Source organism: Athene cunicularia (assembly GCF_003259725.1).
Source record: "Athene cunicularia isolate RWA chromosome 1 unlocalized genomic scaffold, athCun1 chr1_part2, whole genome shotgun sequence".
NCBI classification, from domain to species: Eukaryota; Metazoa; Chordata; class Aves; order Strigiformes; family Strigidae; genus Athene; species Athene cunicularia.
This window is the reverse complement of record NW_020799092.1, coordinates 67,232,928-67,253,323: the sequence shown is the minus strand read 5'-3', so window position 1 is coordinate 67,253,323 and position 20,396 is coordinate 67,232,928. Positions and strand designations below refer to the sequence as shown.

Genomic DNA, 20,396 nt, shown 5'->3' with positions numbered 1-20,396 from the left:
AGAGAAGATTTCCTGAAAATCAGTAAAACATGCAGAATTTTCTGCTGAACAAAGGTCTTGCCATCAGATTTTCATCAAGAATGTGACATTAATAATTAAATAAAACAATATTATAAACAAATCAATAAACTACTAAATAATAAATTAAATACATAAAATTTTAAATAAATAAAAATAATAAATAAAATAATGACTTACTGTGGTAGAAGAAGAACAGCTTCTGGAACATTAATAAAACGATTTTGGGATAATTTTAAGTTTGTTATGCTGGATGACAAGTCAGGTATTATTTCTAGAGCAGAAAAAGAGGTTAATCCCATTATTTTTCAGAACTGTTTAAACTATTTTTGAGGCTGGAATTTTCTAAAATCAAAAACAGACTAAAAGATGTCAGCCTGACATCTTCTATACATACGTCTTTGGTATAAGCTACCAAAGGCAGAATCTGAATAATTTTTTTAAAGATTATTTAAATCTAAACTCTCAAAATGAAAGAAGTTTAGAACAAAGTTAATGTATTAGCTTTTATCACATTACGTACTATTATACTTGATTTCATATTGGCATTAAATGCTGAAATAATCTTACTTATGCTTTACTGTATTGCCAGTATACATTAACATTCCTGTAATTCACTCAGTAAGTGGTGGGTCTTATGCATATAAAAATGACTCTAATGGTTCAGCTGTGTGTAATGCAGGTATAAAAGCTACCTTTTGAAATACTGTGGCAACAATTCCAAAATGGAAGACTTTATGTCTTGACGACAGAAATAAATTCTGACAGTACCTTAGGAAGTCTTGCTGTATCATTAAAATCTCATTTATATAACTTGTATTTTTCATAGCTAAATTAATTTTGCTACCCTTGCATAAAATATGCTAAGCCACTGAAACACACTCTAGAATTCATTAAATTGTTTAAACACTGGGTTCTAGTGAAGGTGATCTACTCTGTGGTTTCTGAGCTATTTGCACATAGCTTGGAGATATGACATAGGAGCTATGGAAGACCTGCTTTTTCTGGACCAGAAACTGTAAGTCAAGTGAGAGATACTTCAGGGCATCTCAAATGACACCTGTGTTGAGAAGACAACGCTGGATATGGATAGTATGGTAATACTTAGAATCATGTAGGCTGGAAAAGACCTTTAAGATCACTGAGTCCCACCATTAACCTAACACTGCCAAGTCCACCACTAAACCATGTCCCTAAGCACCACATCTACACATCTTTTAAATACCTCCAGGGATGACAACTCAACCACTTCCCTGGGCAATGTGTTCCAAATGCTTGATATCCCTTTTGGTGAAGAAATTTTTTCCAGTATCCAATCTAAACCTCCCCTGGCACAACTTGAGGGCATTTTCTCTCATCCTATCACTTGTTACTTGGGAGAAGAGATTGACATCCATCTCCCTACAACCTCCTTTCAGGTAGTTGGAGAGAGAGATAAGGTCTCCCCTGAGCTTCCTTTTCTCCAGACTAAACAACCCCAGTTCCCTCAGCTGCTCCTCATAAGATTTGTGCCCCAGAGCCTTCACCAGTTCTGTTGCCCTTCCTGGGACACGCTCCAGCACCTCAGTGTCTTTCCTGCAGTGAGGGACCCAGAACTGAACATAGTATTCTAGGGTGGCGTCCCCAGTGCCAAGTACAGGGGGATGACCACTACCCCAGTTCTGCTGGCCACACTATTTTTGATGCAAGCCAGAATGCTTGTATGATATGTATTTCAGTGCTGTATTAAACCTGTATTAGTACTAGATTTGCAAGGTGACTTTGAATAATTTCCTCTGCCTTGAATCTTCCTCAACTGTATGTACAATCTCAAGTACACTAAACCATTTTTATAGCATCTACTACAAATGTGAAAAATCAGATGAGTTATGCTGAGTCAGATCAAATGTCCATCAAGCCCCACTGGAAGTAACTGCTTCCAACAGTGATCAAAAGTTGATGCTTAGGGAACCGTATAAACAAGGACAAGCATATGTGATATTCTTCTTTTCTGTTCTCCCAAAACTCAAAATGCTGGTGGCTGAGGAATTTTGTGACTTAGAATGGTTTCTAGAAGATGGATCCTATTTTTACAGACACTTACCAAGAGCGTTCATCCTGGCATTGAACTGCTCCAGTTTTGTACAGCCCATGAAGACATTCTCAGCAAGGGATGAAATACTGTTCTTACTAACGTTTAAAATTTTCAGTTCTTTCAAGCATATGGGTGAACATAAGCATGAAATTTTGTTTCTACAATAACAAGAAGAAAAAAATAAATCCGATGTTTTATTCAGAAGCTATTAGCTAAAAAAATGAAAGTAAAGAGTATTGATCTGACAATGATATATTTACACTGGTAAACCAAAAATAAGACTTTTATTTATATAAAGACTGACCAGTCAGCAAAAATACTGGTACATGTGACAACATGGAATAACATGACTGATATTAAGACTTCTTTATTAATTTGGACATCAAACATCAGAATGTACTACAAGGTGTCATTCCCTGATTATGTACTGCAGCTCAATCCTACAGGAAGAGGACTGCTGCATTTGTGAGCAGTCCTGTTTAGCAAAGATATGTGTTTGCAGGTTTATAATTATGGAATGACTATCAATCTAAAAAAATAAAAAAAAAGAATGGAATTCCATATAGGGGATACAATTCAGGGCAAGTATATAATGTTACAAACAATGTATTCTGGGAAGAACACCGTAAAGAGAAAGAGACAAAGATCCTGAAAATACAGAGATAAAAGAACCATGAAGCACTATTATACATGGGTTCTAATAAAGTCCAAAATAAATCCAATGAAGAAATTCAACAGGATTTTGAATTTAAAATATTGATTTTGCAAATGTGAATCACACATTTAGTACTGCTTGCTTTAGTTATGTATGTTGCTATCTTTATTCTGTGTGACTTTCTGTGTGAAAAATATCACCATCTTATTTAAAATAGATGAATAAGACAGTATCTGCAGTTTACAGAGCTATCAATAATAGCATGTTTAAGAATTCTGTATATGTATGAATTATCTCACTCACATATATGATAAAAAGTGCTGGTAAACCAACAATTACATATTTTCGCTGCTTCTGTCATTTAAAACATAACCACACCAACAAATGCAATTCTACAAATCGTATTTCCAAAAAACCTTGGGTGAATATGAAATACAGTGGAAACTGTATTCTGTATACAGAAAACCTGTTTGAATATGTTAGACAACACAGAGAGTCCCGTGGATTAATAGTATGGCAGTAGAAAAACACTGAACTACAACATTTTCAGCACGTTACTGAAACTGCAATGCTATTAGATTCTACCAAGGCCCACAGGTATTCTCATATAATTTATAATACAACCCTGAAAATTGTAGCAATTTACACATTTGGAAGATAATGTCAGTGTTTCACTGCTGACTAAACAATCCCTTCCATGCTATAATAGTCATCATTCTGGATGATAAATATATTATTTTCTGTTATGTTGCTATGCAACAGTCCATTTACTAATGCTACTCACCCTTCTAGCAACAGCTGTTCCAGATTTTCAGCAACGTTTGTAAGAAATTCAGGAATGCACACCAGCTGATTGTATGAAAGGTTAAGTTGCTTTAGAGATGGACATCTGAGGTATGGATCCAAAACAAAGGAAGGTCCAATGTCATTTCGAGAGATATCAAGATTTGCAATACAATTCATTTTCAATAAGTAAGTCGGAAAAGAAGTAAATCTGTTACTGTGCAAATCCAAGTAAGTCAAGCATTTCAAGTTCTGAAAGAAATGGACAATTTGTTTTTAAAAAGTTAAATGACAATATGAATTAATAGGTTTTAAACTGGGTTGTATTTTATACAATTTATTAATTTACTTATATTTCTCTCACTAGGAAAAATAGCAGAAAATAGCAATCATACCAATGTAACCCATAATATTTCTATTACAGAATAAACTATAAAGCATTATTCAAAATTAATTAGCTCAGTTTCATAAAATTTAACAGATATGAATTGCCTGCAGCTCTCGGTTCCACTTATTATGTTACTCAATATAACACATCAAATAGCAGTCTGCAGTAAATGACTTAAAACAGTTCCATGAAATACTTTTATTTCTATCTGAACATAAATCCACTGAATGAAAACTGAGTGAATGTATGAAGCATGCAAAAATATACACCCATATTCATGAGTAGTATTGTTATGGGTATGCTGTTAGAGACAAACAATTTACTGTAACTAATTTTTATTACATAAAATTATGCAGAATTACTTCACACAGTTGTTCTGGAATGTTTGTAAGAGTATTTTGGTGGAGCTCCAGTTTCTCAAGATGTTCCAGATGACTAGTTAAGCAGCTATTCTGGCTGATGGCATCAATGTTCTCCAGCTCATTTGATGAAAGATCTAATGATTTAATATATTCTTTCTCTGACATCAGTGAAGAAAGACTGTCTGATGGTCTTATATGTGGTGAAAATTTTGAGATGCCTTCTATTAAAACAAAAACATGGGAAAAATAGCATGATTTCATTTGTCACATAATTAAAATTAAGATCAATCAACTTGAGGTCTGAAGATGCAGAAGACAGTGAATGTTTGGATATTGGTTAAGATCCAAATCCATGAAGACTTCTATTAAGAGACAGAAATTTCTAAGATGGTAAGGAAGAGATGGATGCTTATGCACTGCACAACAGAAGTAGCTTCTGAAAGCTAATAAGGGCACTCATGAAATTTCATTGCCTGTTTACTTCTTCATGAATTATTTCTGAAACCTGGGGGAAAAAAAAATCCCTATAAATGCATTACTTGTAAGCCACTGTAGTATTTCCAAAATGTAACCTCCTCTTTGTAAACAAATATATAATCTGACTAAAATCTCTGCATGCTATGCTTTTGAAAAATCTGTTATATATGTTAAATGGTATAGTTTACTTACTGGGGGATTCATCTGAAGGCAAGAGTTTTCTTCTTTGTTTCATTAATGGTTCATAATCTGAGCCAGGTCCCTAGAAAATCCCAGAAGAGAACAAAAAACATTTGCGGACATATGCAGATATCTGAAATGATCTGAATTCACTAAGTTTCTTTTCATCAGAACTTTCAAGGGGAACACAAAAAGTTAAATTTCAACTAAAAATAATAATGGGTCACATCTTTATAAAACTTACTGATCCTCACAATATGAAAAAACAGTAGATTTAAAGTGCAGTGGAATTAGTGCATTTTTTGTCAATCTAAAATGACTTTCACTAGGGTAGGGTGATAGGACGGAGCAGGATATTACAGAAAAAACTTTCTCTAGGGATGCCAGTCTCTCTAGTTTCCCTTTACAGTCAATGGAAAGAGACAAGCTCTTTTCAAGGGAACCTGACTTTGATTCCACCCATCTGTCCTCTTAGATCTTCTTATGGAATTAGTGTCTCTTCATTGATCACAGTGGCACTGTGAAGATTAGCTTCACTAAGGAGTGGTTAAGTCTTCATGAATAGGGCCACAGTTTCTGTATCTGCATTTGAACATCAGACTGGAAATTTGAGCGATGTGCAAGAACATATACTTTTTACTAATCATAAATTTTTGCTGAAATACTCTCATCCGTACAGTGGTCTGGGGCACAGTAATTGCACAGCAATAGAAGGATATATTAAATGGCAACAGTGAGACAAGAACCCATATGGTTACATGACCTTTCCTACCACTTGATTATTAACAACTTTGCAGTAGGCAACACAGATGGATTTATAAGCCTGGAATGAATAAGGATCTGACTTACCACAGAGTAGGAATGTCGTGGCAAAGTAGGAGAACCTCTTTGAAATGCCATTTCCCTACAATGTAAGTCAGCAACTGCAATGGAATTGGCCTTCTTTTTTGTAAAAAGTGAACCATCACTTCCTAGTACAAAACAGTAACACAGGAGGACAGATAAGTAAGAAAACTTATTTAAAGATGAGGCTCAGAATTCAACTGTACTATAGATGCTGACATACAAGGGAGAGATACATTTCAAAAACATCAATATTGGTAGGATCTCACTGGTTAATTGTGTGTGCAATAGGCCAAAAATGTTGTCAACACATTTTAGAGTACATGGGCCATAGTAACCTGACATGCTCCAAATATGACCTGCAGCTTGTTATAATGATATTTTATCATTTAAAATTTCTAGCAGGTTTGGATTATTACACGTTTTGTAACACATCTCTGTGTCACTGCAGTGTAAATAACTTTTTTTAAATAGAAAAAAGTTGTATTATAATAGCTAAATTTGTACTTTCACATTTATTGAGAATGAAACATCAAATGCCTCTCTGGCTTTGGTGATTTAGGGTTATCTGAACCCATTTAGTGTTCCTCTTCTCAAAGGTACTTTTAAAACTCCTAAAATCACTCCTGCTAGCAAGGCCTGTATTTTTTTAAACCATAATTTACATATGACTCAACTTTTCTATGTGATCCTAATTTTGTAGATAAAGTACACACTCATCATAAACTATTTTCCAACGTTACCACAAACAAAATTTTACATAAAAATATTTTTTTCATGGGAAGTGTTTTATCTCAAATACAAATAAACAACTTATTTATGGCTATGGTCTAGCTCTGGTACACTATACCTGGGTTATAAAAAGAAAAAAAAAAAATTACCTTCACTATCAATATCATCACTCAAAGGAAAAACACTGTCCACTAATGGGTCAGAAATGAAATTCCAATCATAGTTTTTTTCCATTCCATCTTCAGAGAAATTTAGATCAGAGGAGGTTCTTGATCCATCCTCTGAAATACTCTTCATCTGGAATTTAAGCACCATTCTTGCCAGTGCAGAACCTGCACCTGTATGTATAAGAAACCAAAAAGATAGTATATTCTCTAAGAAATTCAAATAGCTTTTAAAAAAATAACAGAAATAACTTGATTTATTTTCAAGGTTTGGCAGTCTTTCTATAGCCAGTGGAATGTTAAGAAGTGATCCTCAACTTAAGGTCTTGATCTAAAACACTTACATAGTAGTATCGAGGTATTAACACATTTTTGTATCGCAAATTCTGTATATACTCACTTTGTTTTCTTAATGGAGTAGGTTTATCTGGAAACAAAGGAATGAGCCAGGAAGGTTCTAGTCTCCCAATACCAAATCCTCCAAGACATATACTGCTGTTGGCAACATCAAGACTAAGCTTCTTTAAGAGCAAGCTGATGATTTGGCTATCTCCCCTCTTTATACTGATGGTTAAAGCACTCCGAACATCCTGCTCTCGAGCACCACTGGCTAATAGCAGTTCCACCAATTTAGGATTATTTCCTTTCTCACAAACCTAACAGAGAAAAGGAGTTAAAAAAAAAATTTATGCAAGGCACTCAAACAGCAGTTCAGACTGCATTAAGAGACTTGTCTCAAATTCAGATTCATTGTATTTTTAGGATCATGTCTCTTTTTCAATTACACACTTCCTTACCCCTCAGGGCATATCTTTGCCCAAAATATAAGAAATGCCTGAGTTCTGTAATTGTAATTTCTACCACAAGTGCACACAATTTCCAGGCAAAAATGAACGGTAATTTATGTAGCTTGGTTTCTGCATGCAGTCTACAGCAAGTCCATTTATTTATCTGTACAGTGTAAAAAAGACACTTTTGAGTTATCTTGCCACGTCATCTGGATATCAGATGAACAGGCAACAATGGTGAGACTCATCAAGACTTGCCTAGCACTAGGGAGCTCAGGTCTACTGGCTTCAGTCCACTTTACTCCTTCCAATCTCTCAGACTGCTCTGCTATACAGAACAGTGTTGATTGTGAATATTACAAGTATTTTTTAGAAATACTTCCAGATACTTCACTATTTCCACTGGTTTGCTAACACTGACTTGCCTACCTCAGGCTCCATGGATGTATGGTTGGTTCCAGACCCAGCTGTGCTTTATCACCCAGCCAGCTCTGCCAACAGAAGTGAACACTTTCTAATTCACTTCAGGCAGTACTGGTGGGTTCTCTCAGACCATTTAAAACTTTGAAAATGAAGCAAAATTAATAAGTGTTCATGTACACTGTTTCTCAAAAAAAACTTAAAGGCAGTCACATTTAGCAATGAGCACTTATAAGCAGGTGAGAACAGTCTCTCCACTGGCATGGCTGAATCCAGATGGGATGGTTGCCTATGGCCTTAAGACACCAACGTATTTCAAATAGCTGACGCTCTGCATGTGGCCACTGTCTGGATAAAGCTCTTCGCAGCCAGTGTGACTGCAGGCATTCCATGATGTTAGCTGTGTTGATAAAAAGTCAGAACTCTAACCAGAACAGTTAAATAGGCACAAACACTGATGACTATATTCATCTTTAAGTACAATACAAGGTAAAAGAAATCCATTCCAGGGCAGGCATTTTGGGCAAAGTCTTCTTTGCAGGTGTAGAACACAGAGACTAAGCATACTGAAACCTATCTATGAACAGTGCTGCCTGCTAGTCCATCTGTACTTTGGCCTCACAATGCTTGGAAAGAGCTTAATTTGGAGTATCAGTTCATGGACTGTGCTCTAAAGGACTTGATGCCATGTATACCTGATTAGTTCAGAAAAAATGACCAAGAATTTGCAAAGCCTGAGCTTAAGTCTTCTTCCTCTAAAATACTCCAAAGCTAAGGTTAGGTCAGTACTTGATTGAACTCAGGTTTGCATGTGAATAGGGTAAACAATCAGAAAGCATGGACTTTAAAGTGAACTTCCATCAGAACTGAACTGGCAGTGTAGGCACATTCTAGCTGACAGTGACTCTAAGAGCTTCAACAAAGTGAAGAGTGTTTCAATAAACATCAGACTGAGCCTGGAGTTACCGTGAGTAGCAATGGTTAACACCACTCAGTTCACAATTAGTTTGCACTGAGTATTGCTGCTGTGTTCTTCCAAATACATGTTTACATGAAAAGAGAAAGGAACTCAAAAGCATGAATTTTGAAACAATAAAACCATATATTACCTGATAGATCAAAGAGTTTGTCTTTGTCTTCTTATTAATATCAGCTCCCAGTAGAAGTAAACATTCAGCCATAATACTATTGTACTCAATACATGCTTTTTCCAGCATCGTATTTTTTAATTCATCATTTTCAGCTATTTTAGCAAAACATTTACAACACAGGCTTTGAAACTGAATTGGAAGACAAACAATCAAAGTTAGGACAAAAAACCCAGCAAAATTTTTAGCTGTGGAGCTTTCAAAAGAGAGAAGATACCTGTCGATCTCGCTGGTCAGTGAAACACATAGACATCTGGTAGAAAATCACCGTGTCAAATGATTCATGTACCAGCAGCTTTGCAAAGCAAGGTGACAAATCAAGAATTGACAAGATTGCATGAAATCCCTGAGAACACAATGAGAAGATTGAAATAAGTAGTGTTAAAAAGCATCATTTTAAAACGGGTTGTGTAACAAAATAAAATTTCAACCAAAAGATATGTGCTTTTATTTTTTTTGTCTTGCTTTTAAACATGCAATAATTCACAAATTGGAGAAGATTATGAGAGAAAGCAGAAACAGCTGGCATCTCTGTGTTTACATAAATGCAGTTTCATGATTGTTTAGCTGACCCACTTAAATAGATATTGACTGACACCTTGAAAAGCCAAATTATGCACCATAATATCTGACAACATCCTGCCTGGCAATGACAAATGTACTCGTGATTTCCTGAAAATGTACAGAGGAAACAATCTCCTTCAAAGGATATGGGATGAAGATGTACCCCTCGTCCCAGTGTATTGCTCTGTAATCCTTGTATTTGAATAAAATACAAAGGCTAAAGGAAAATCTTAACAGTTTTATCTGAAAACTAAAAAGAAATACAACATTATCCCATGATTCTGCAAGTAAAGTTCACCTAGAAGCATGAACTGGGTAAATTACAGACTCTTTGTTCAAACACAATTGAGACTAAATCATTTTTAAGTAACTTCTTTATTCCAACACATTATTTTGATTTCTCTCTACGCTGGTTGCTAAGCTAAACTTGGAAGGGTTGAAGGAAAAACAGCAGTAAGAAGGGAGGCTGTACTTGCAATGTTTTCATATTGATCTGAAACAGAAATACAGAAACTCACAGGAAGCTGATCTCACAGGCAGGCTCCATTCCACTAGAAAAATGAAACTGGCAACAAACAGGAAAAGCTTCTGAAGCAGAGGAAACAGAACTTTCACACCAGGAGGACTGAACATGTGTTTTGCAGACAGAGTAAGAACCCTCCTTCCACATTCAGAAGTAGAACCAAAGTCTGACACAGTATTCCAGTAATATCCTTCTTAAATTCCTACACTAAGCTTATTGCTGGTGACAGGGCTGGGAACTAAGTTATTTTTTATTACACTTCAAAGAAGGGTAATTAATACTATAATGACAGTTACTCTATTAGATGCTTATATATTGACTGAATGATGGACCATGACTGAGAAATTTGTTTTAATTTGCAGATTTCAGAAGTCTCAGATAAACACCTAAACCTACGCTTTCATATTCTGGATTGAATATGCATCAAAGAAGATTATCTTTACGGCAAACATATTGGTTTAATTATAAAGGTTTATACTAATATAGTAATTGCAATAAAATAAAAATGGAGTAATTAAAAGAAGAAATTATACTTCAGATATAACTACATTAAAATAATTTTCTAGGGTTTTGCATTTCATCTTTGTATATAGAAATAACACATACATGCATCTGGATTTCAGTGACCTCTTTAAATCGTCGCAGAGTAGAAACCAGAACGGTTGACAGGACATGCATTGTTGCAATACACAAACTCCTTCTTGTAATCAAAGAGCACAGAAGACTCAAACCCAAACACTGTATGTCTAGAAAAAAAAAAGAAAGATTAATAATGTTGATTATTCAGACATTCAGAGTGGAATAAACCCATGATGTAAGTAGTGTTATATTACTAATATTCCAGAAAGTTATTTGTGTAAGCTATTACAGAGCCAGGCATGACTACCAAGTGGATGAATCTGAGGACTATCAGTACTGCAGCCTTTTCTTGACATGTAATTTAAATCACATCCAGTACTAGAGTGTAATAGAGAGGTTACAGCTTCTATGGGTAATCAGCCCCTCCTACTACATCACTCACATTCTACTGAAAAAATACCTTCCATACCTTGTTCATCTGGATACATCTGTAGCGTGTGAAGCACAGTGTCAGTAGCTCCGTGCTGGGTCAAAATTTCTAGTGCACCAGTGCACTCAGCTACAGAAGCAAGTAGTTTTAATCCACACTTCTGAATGCTAGGATTTCCAATAAACTAACGGAGAAATGAATATAAAATCACATCAAGTTTGTTCTGCTTACAGTGGCAACAGAAGAGTTGCGTGTTCTTAAAGTTGTTCTCTAAGAACAAGTGATTGTTGGTCTTGAAGTATGTGAAATTACAGTTGACGTGACAATAATAATTGCAATTTCAAAAAGGTTTCTTTTTCAACCATCAGTTTCAGCTGCTTACAACCTTCCCAAATTTTCATCTTTGATTCTGAAAATATTCCTTAGCTAGTTTTCTAATAAGCGAATGGGATTTTGTTTTTCCTCATAGTTTCAGTACAACCATTCACAAGTTCACATGATTTTGCTAGGACAAGAAGAGTGAGAAAATTTACTTCCTTTGGGCTTAAAAAGGACAAAAATGTGGTTATTTCAGAACCAGCACAAGTGATAAACAAGGTGGCAATTGAAAAAAATATAAACCCAAAAAGATATGAAGCAATATTCCTACTACTACACCACATCAAGATATTAAAAATTTTAGGTTTAGCTATACAGCAATTCAAAAAGTTATTTGTGATTATTTTTCCCAATTCTCCCCCACTTCTAGATGGATAAAACCTAGATGAGGCCTAGATTTTTCAGTGTGCATAGCTGTCACAGTGACTTGGAAATCTGCAAAATTATTTCAGTGGAGTCATGACCATCTTCCTCCTTATTCGTTCTCTAGTTTTTCTTTAAAATATATTAATTTCTAGCCCTTCTGGTTGATACTGTAGTATCCCAAAACACAAACCATCTGGGTCAGAAAAATCAATCAGAATGGTCACAAAGGACTGGAGACTGTAATACATTCTGAAGTATTATAAAAAATTGTAGAATTGAACAGTGAAAGGAATGGAGACAACTGAGAAACACCGTTCTGTTGAAAGTAAAGGAGTATATATCCATGAAAGCCACAGTAAAGAACCATTTGGTTCTATGTGTGGTTGAGGTGTAGGTATGAGGACATTTTTCATGTATAAACTAGTCCATTAAAAATCACAAATAAACTATGCTTGAAAAAAAGTTAGCCTTGTTTAGATAAATAAATGTGTAACTAAAACTTACAAATGATTCACCGTTGCAAGTACAAAACAGTGACAAAATTAATCAGAATAAAGCTTTAACTATACCCTGTTCAAAGCATTAAGCACCAACGAATGAGTTCCCTCCAACAGACACTGGCTTTTAATGACTTTTACTGTAAGTGCAAAAGCAGCATCTCCCACATCTCTGGAAGAACCATTCTGGTGTTCATTCTTTGTATCTGCAACAACAGAAACCAACCTTCCTCAGAAGAACAGATTTAATATTCTCCCCAGTATTAACCCAATATTATTAATGCAATATAACGATCAAATTGAATAAACAGGTGACTCAAGGGGCATATTTCAGATCTTAAAACATTCTCAGAACGCTGCAGTTACAGAGACTGGAGTCCCTCCAGATTTACATTGTAGTGTGAGTACATTGTGTTTGAAATGGCAATTTCACCATATGTTTGCTCACTGCTTGCTGTGAAAATGCAAATTCACGCCAAAGAATTTTGCCTACGGTTCATTGCAATATATTATTTTTTCGAGCTATGGTGTTTCTTGGTGTTCCCAATACTTAATTCAGAATGCTTCTTCCTTCTGGAAAGGAGACACTATAGAGAAATCATAAACTAGTTGCCCTTTTTCACTTGGCAGCACATCATAGGCCAAATTTTACCCACAGAGGACGTTAAGTGCAAGGTGAGTACAAATAAAAGAACAGAGAAAGGTCTTTCAGATTTACCTTTCTTATAGCTATTGGCACCTACAGTCAAGTGGCACTACAGAAAGTACACAAAAATCCTTTAAAAGTCACTTCAGCATTCATATTTGTTATTTTCCCCATGAATTACTTTTTACTCTTTAATTAACCTGCAAGTTCCAACATCCAGTTGCCGCTCTCTTTGTCTTGATTGCACTTTAGAAGGGCCTCACTTCCAGGATACTGGCAAAAAAGTGCACCTTGCCTACATGTTAGAATACATATCTCAAGTCTTAATCCTGCTGTTTATTGAAAAAGAGGAAAGTATTAGGATTATAATTCAAAGAATAGAAGGAAACTGAAAACCTGCATATTAGCCAAATTACTAGTTTCAGAGTTACTGGTTTTGAAAATGTTCAACTGCTGAGAGATACTTGCAAAAAGTTGTTCTGAAAAAACCCAGTACCTAATGTCTGTACTCTCACACTTAATATCAGAGGAAATAAAAACAGGATATGTAGCAGTAAACTGATGTGTTAAAACTTTCCCCAAATCCTATTAAAGGTATAGAAGTAACATATTTTTCCCACTGTAGACTGCCTTTAAATAGGGGGTTTTTGGAAAGGAATTTCTAAGCTAGTCAGTTTGGCTTCTTCTTCTCTGCAGAAAATAATATAGAAAAGAGTATTTCATATCTTTAAATCACTGTCTTTAGTTTTCAGTGTCAGAGGTCAAATCTTTATGTTCCTTCCAATAGATACTATTAAAGTAATTGCATTTTGTGGTACAACAATGTTGATATCATCACCGTTTGCTCTTACTTAAAGAGTATCTATGACAAAAATATACAATCACAGCAATAGCTCCCCACCCATTCATTCCCTGACTTCCTTAGCAGTAATGGAGCTGACCCTTCACTGATGAGATCAAAGGGAAATCAGCAATGGTAATTTTGGTCTGTTACCTTCAATACCTCAAAAGTTTTCCTCCATCCTGTATGTTTTTAAAGAGTTGCAGCTGCTCTCTGCTATGTACCGAACTGCAGTAAATTTTCTGAAGTCCCATTAAAGGCTGTCTCATTATAAAAGAAAGACTAAACCCAGCTATCTAATTCTGTTCTCTGATTTGGTGTATGATGCCACATCGATTGTATTTTTGGATGACTTACCGGACATCATAAAGTGTAAAAGGACTCGAAGAGCTTCCAGTTGTACAGAGAGTGATCTTTCATGCATCCTCATGGCTTTTACAACTTCCGATACAGCTACTGTCATTATATCCAGATGAGGGAAACTGAAAATTTTGTTTATAAAATAAATAAAAAGAATGCATTTCTAAATTTTATATGTATTTGCTTCCTTAATTAAGGCTGTGTGATAACCCTTCAGAACACTGTAAAACTGGTTTGAGCTACGAAATACAAATTAAACTATTGTGCTTATCATCATCATAGCAAATATATTATTTTCATGCCATTCCATGAATTCAGTCTATGTAATTAATTCCATTCTAGATTACAGGGAGGTAATTTTCAATCCAGTCCAGAACAGTGATACACAGAGAGTATAGTATTTCGTTCAGGTTAAGTGGTGACTTTGATTCCAGTCCAGACATGCAAAAAGACACATCTTCCTTAACAGTGCTCTGCAACTGTCATAAAGCGCTGATGTATTGTCAGACGCTTGTAGAATGAACAGAAAAATATCAATGTTAGGTTCTAATCTTGAAGAAAAAAAAAATCTCTACATCATTAGCATTCCTAGAAATAGCAGTAGCCAAAGGCCACTAACTCATTTTTAAGGTTATTTTATAATAGTTTTTATTCCTGTAAATGTGTTTATGGAAGATTTGAGGTTTTCTTCTTTATAAAATGAAATTATTCATAAGAAATTCTGTGACTATATCTTAAGTCTGTCATTTATTCATAGATAGTTTAGCATATATAAAGGTTTCAGGGAAGACTGGAAAAACTTGGCAAGACACTTAGAATCATGTTCCCACCCTGTATACCAGTATTTATGAGTCACAGGTTTGATTTCCCAGTCACGTTCTAGAGCATTTGCAAAAGCCAACACAAAAGTAATATTAACACAATGTTATTTTAATAATCAGCGTTAATATTTGGGAAATTTCTTAGATCTCAACGGAATCCAGTGTGGCTAACCTAGCAATAGTCTATTCAAACCTCACTGCTCAAGAACCACAAAGGGAAGAACATGCAGCTCCCTACACATATCCACCTGGGCATTTGACTACAGGGCTTACAAAATTCAATGTCCTGAACAGGGCTGTCAGCCTGTTGTCAATTTTATCACCAGTGAAACAGTCAATAATTTAAATGTAAACACTTACAGCACTGAATCTCACAAATCTTCACTTTGAAAGTGGCCTCGTATTTCTAATTACATTACCTTCCTTCGAAAACATGATTCAGAATTCTGCAGGCACTTTCAGCCACTTCAGAAGAATGTGGATGTTTCCTCAATATGTCCAAAACATTCATATGTATGCCTTTAGCCAAAAGTGTCTTCCTAATATTTACTACAACACAAAACAGCAAGCATCCTGTAAGTAAATCTTTTTCTTTATGTATAGTTCTCAAACAGCAGAACTGCTAACTTTTTTCCCCCTTTTTTCATTTTTTTTCCTTGCCAAATACATATGTTAGAGAAGTATAAATTAGAATGGGAAAGGATTTGAGATTAAGCTGACTTCTGTTTGCACAGCTTAATCAAAAGCATTATAATTCCTGAATGCCTAATAAGTTTAAATACATCTGCTATTTTTACTTACATAAAGTTAACTTAAGGTAATAAGAATGTACAGCTTTACTTTTAATGTAAAAAAATGTTTATTCTTAAACAATTATTCCTCTTAATTGCACTCTGTGATCATGTAGGAAACCAGAACTTAAAAGTTTCAAAAAACCTTGTAACTTCCAAAATAAGACTTCAGAAATTAAATTATTCAATCTATTTACTCAATTAATTAATAAAATATCCAAGCATGTCTTGCTTGTACCTATAACTGCAACCAATGCAGCTCAGAACATTATAAAAATATTCTACATTATCATGGTAACTGCCACCAATTCTTGTCAGTCCCAGTTCAGTACATTCATTTCAAATGGTTAATTCAAGCAATAGTGCATTGTGCTGGAAGGTTTTACTAAGCTTCATGTCTGTAATTTCTGGTGTAAGCACATTCAGTTAGGGGGAAAATATGAAGAAAACAAATTTGCTTTAGATTTCCAAAGGAAATCAGAGGCTCACTTGTCAGTAACATGTTATGAAAGTACCTGGTATAATATATGGTATTATATGTATACATTTATGAGATCTATTTCTTGATGTAGATACATATTTATCTCATAAATAACTATAAAGCCTTTTCATGGTTAGGTTGGCTGTACTTGGATGGCTCAGTAACCTAGTGATAAAACAATGCTTTCTCACCTAGAGAATGGTAATTAACTGCTAGTCTTTTTCTTCCTATCTAGCCAGTGGTTTTCAATGTGCAGTCTACAAATAACTTGAGGTCCATAACCATTTCAAAGGGTTCTGGGAAGGGTATCTAATAAAAGCAGGCCAACTGTCAGTAGGCTTAAATACTCTACCCAGGGGTCCACACCTCCACTGAAAAATTTTGAGGGGGTCTGTAAATTGAAAAAAGTTAGGAAACCATGTTAGGGACACAATCAGGACTAAAGCAATCTTGAAAACTGTTACACACAAGCTTAACTTTCTACACATGATTTGATTCACTGAAGTCAATAGGACTGCTCAAATCCCCTGTGTTAAGCAAGAAAATGGTATTTGTCAGACTGTAATCCTTGCTCACATGATTTTCAACAAATGCTGCTCTTGATGAAATTCAAACATGTGATAAATATTTAAACAAGCATACAAAGAGAACACACACTTTTCACATCTCCTGCTCTGAAAAATAGCAATTGCAACATGTAAGAGCTCTTCACTTCTGCATACCCTCTTTGATACTAGCCAACAGTAGCTATTTCAAAGCAAGGAATAAACTTCCTACTAAACACAACTGTGTACAATTCTAATCACAGGGAATATTGTATTCATACAACAGCACACTAAATATTCTTTAATATTACAGAAATAACTTTCTGCTGAATTAGAAACAGAAGAGAATTAAATTCCCTTACCACTTTGTTGTGACAGAATTGCCAAGGTACTAGCAGCTGCCTGAAACACTTCTTTTGAAGAGGAGTGCATGAGCATGGAGAGCATCACTGCTCTGTCTATTGGGAACCTTTTACAAAGAGAAACAAATCACTGCACATTGACCAGATTACAGCAGTTATTTCATAACTGTAGTTCAGTTTCCTAAAAAAATACTAGCAACCTAATAAAATTTTCAGATAATTGTACTTGACTTCTAATATTTCCAGGACAGCTGACCAAAAGCCCTTTGCAAACCATGCATATTAGTCAACTCTAATTCTCAATGAACTGGAGCCATGCTTTCCAAGTGACTTGAGGTCCAGAAAGGGGTACAAAACAGGCTTACTAAAATTTGAACAATTACAATTTTAAGCAACTCTGAGAAGCAGTTTAAGTAAAATAAAAGTCTGTCTTAGCCATGCCTAGATTCTCCCTGATGGGCCAGTACCCCCTCTACTATGCCCTTTCATCTGATTTGTGGGAAAATGAGCACTGCATTTCCATAATCCTTATGTACTAGGTATCTTAATCTTCTCTATTTTCTCTGCCTTTAGGTTCTTTAATCCTCCCCAGCCTTGTTGCAAGAGAGGAAGAAATTCCTTGTGAACCATAAAAATTAGCTCTTTTAGACTGTGTTCTGACCCTTTATTAGAACACTAGCAATTTTTCCTGAGTCAAGGTTAGCTCTCACTTCAAGAAACTTTCCCAAGTATTGTTGATCACCATGCATTTCATCATATATTAGAAAACAAGAAAAAAAATAAAATTGAAACATGAGACCCCCCAAATGACCTAATAGTAGGCTTTCATATTTTCATTCCCAAAAATACAGTTCAAGATATTAACACTGACTGATTATCTCCATCTCCAATCTTCTCATGAAGTTTGTGTTGATACAGAAACAGATTTTTCAAAGCCCAGCATGCAGCCCCCTAAATATAAATCAAAAGGAGATAAAAGGATTAAGAAAATATGCCTTTAGAATATCAAAAATATATGAAAAAAATTAAATAGTTCAACTGTTTTTCAGCCCATGACAAAGGAAAAGATGCTTTATGTAGAAATACAAGATGTGGAGTCACATTCTTAATAGCTGGGATATGCCTGAGTTACAAACATATGCCACATTCTCATTACTTGATTTGCATTTTGATACCTATTTTAGGCTGTGATTAATTCTTTCGTTGATGGGCCTGTTTTGCTGCTGTATACAGAGGAGCTACATAAACAATAAATCTTTGGATGGCCAAAGTTTTAGGTAACAAGTCTCATCTTAACTACCTACATTTGATCCAAAGGAGTAACTGAAACCAGTTGAGGTCAACAAAGATAAGAAAGGCAAGAAAAGTAAGATTTATTGTAAATCCAGTTCAGTCTTTAAGGTCTTGTTTGCCTAAGGGTATATGGGTAAAAATGATGTTGCTAAATATTTTACTTAATGCATAATGCACTCTTTCCATACCCACACCATCTAGAAATTCTCACCAGCACATCTGTGTTTTTTCGGTGCAGTTCCAATGCTCTGTAACATGCTTCCAACCAGCATAGTTTTTCTTCCTCCTCCTCTTCTTTTCTTTCCTCTAAGTCTCGGTTCAAGAATATTGTCTCAGCTTGAAATATATTTACAATAAATTCTTATTATAAAAATAAAACACGTTAAGTCTTAGCCTTCCTGTAGTCATGGATGTGCTCATACTGCTTACGTGTGAAAATCAGTGGGAGAATTAGCCTTTTCTGGGAAGGAAGAAGTCTTCTGACTTAAATTTTATGATGTATTTGAAAAATGTCTTTAAAGTTTGAAGGGACTAAAAAACTTAATTATAGTGTAGTAAATTAAGCACATAGTTACAGATCAGTCAATGCTCAGCCTCTGAGAAGACCTGCACATATTTTTTGTTCCTTATTACATACAGAATACTACAGACATAAAACATAACTGTGATTCATTTGCACGTAACCACTTATCACAGAGCCATCTACACTCTGAAGCCATGCCATTAAAAAACAAAATGCAAATTGCAGCTGCTAAGGGAGGAACATCTGGTTCCAAAAAGTGCAAAAGAATTTAAAATAAGTAATTCTATACTGGTGATTTTTCAGCATTTAAGGAAAAAAAAAAAGTATCAACACTGACTATTGTATCTGAGGCTTACTGGAATGTGTACTAATTTTTAATCTTTACTACTTTGGGGACTCTGAAACAGAGTTTCTACTGACTTTTGTATGGAACAACTACTCAAAGACAAAGAGGATCAGATTCTTAGCTTTTTGCCAATAGCTAACCAACACCTGTTTCAAAATAATACCTGGAGTGTACACAAGGAAAAGTTTCAATCTTTTAATCGAGTTCAGAACTCAAGCACAAGCATTGATGTTGCTATCTCTAGATATTTTATGTTAAGTAGGGATTATTCAATATTTGTCTACGAACAAACAGGTTGCTTTGTTAAGATCTGTCAACATAACAGGTCTGAACACTGTGAAGATGTTGGGCATATGATATAAACACAGCCATGTCATAGTAAAACAGCAAACTGTAAGCATGCAGGAAATCTAGCTCTATCAAAGCTACCCTGCCTGAGGTTTTCATGTTAAAGAAATGGAGTTTAAAAAGATTACAAGAAATTACCAGTATAAAAAAATTAACAAGTGGACAGATGAATGAAGTTATTTATGTATTTAGAAAGAGATTTACTCACTTAGAAGAGCTAAACAACTGAGAGCTGCAGCTTGTAACTTCGCATTTTCAGAATATGTTTTAACAGCCTTCACAAGGACTTCTGGAACTTTATGTAATACAAGGATATTGAAAAAATTTCCTGAAAATACACAAGATACTAAATGAATATAAACACATATCTAGAGCTTTACATGCATTTAACATAAATTTCTCAGCACACAATGCACAAATTGTGTAGCAAACATTGGATGTTTTATTTGTGTCAAACAAATATGAAGACATCGAGCATAAAAACCAGTTGAGATCTAGGTTCTTTGTGGTTTTTGACAAAAGATTGAGGTTTAATGCAAAATAAAGAGCACACTGATCAAAATAAGAAAAATAAGTCAGTGTTACTGCTTGCAGACTTCCTGTCAGGAAACAAATGCAGCTCTGGTCTTGAATTCCTACAATGACTTGATTTATCCTATCAAGCAAGTGG

The 20,396-nt window shown here is 35.0% G+C and overlaps 1 protein-coding gene across 2 annotated transcripts in view; it reads right to left on the bottom strand.

The window, feature by feature from the left end:
• Positions 1-20,396, bottom strand: part of LRRK2 (leucine rich repeat kinase 2) — an 83,441-nt gene that overhangs the window by 48,656 nt on the left and 14,389 nt on the right. For both annotated transcript variants that reach the window (XR_003399826.1, XM_026862362.1), the window contains exons 6-24: positions 19,935-20,054; positions 18,721-18,845; positions 18,088-18,167; positions 17,217-17,323; positions 15,457-15,586; positions 14,214-14,338; positions 12,442-12,575; positions 11,168-11,312; positions 10,726-10,865; positions 9,250-9,378; positions 8,994-9,164; positions 7,077-7,332; positions 6,662-6,850; positions 5,787-5,908; positions 4,950-5,019; positions 4,281-4,501; positions 3,532-3,782; positions 2,102-2,250; positions 199-292 (exon numbers count right to left, since the gene is read on the bottom strand). Coding sequence is in view for 1 of the 2 variants with exons in the window: in XM_026862362.1 (XP_026718163.1) it covers positions 199-292; positions 2,102-2,250; positions 3,532-3,782; positions 4,281-4,501; positions 4,950-5,019; positions 5,787-5,908; positions 6,662-6,850; positions 7,077-7,332; positions 8,994-9,164; positions 9,250-9,378; positions 10,726-10,865; positions 11,168-11,312; positions 12,442-12,575; positions 14,214-14,338; positions 15,457-15,586; positions 17,217-17,323; positions 18,088-18,167; positions 18,721-18,845; positions 19,935-20,054 (2,758 nt within the window). In the remaining variant the exon portion in view is untranslated. The remainder of the gene's footprint in view (positions 1-198; positions 293-2,101; positions 2,251-3,531; positions 3,783-4,280; positions 4,502-4,949; positions 5,020-5,786; positions 5,909-6,661; positions 6,851-7,076; positions 7,333-8,993; positions 9,165-9,249; positions 9,379-10,725; positions 10,866-11,167; positions 11,313-12,441; positions 12,576-14,213; positions 14,339-15,456; positions 15,587-17,216; positions 17,324-18,087; positions 18,168-18,720; positions 18,846-19,934; positions 20,055-20,396) is intronic.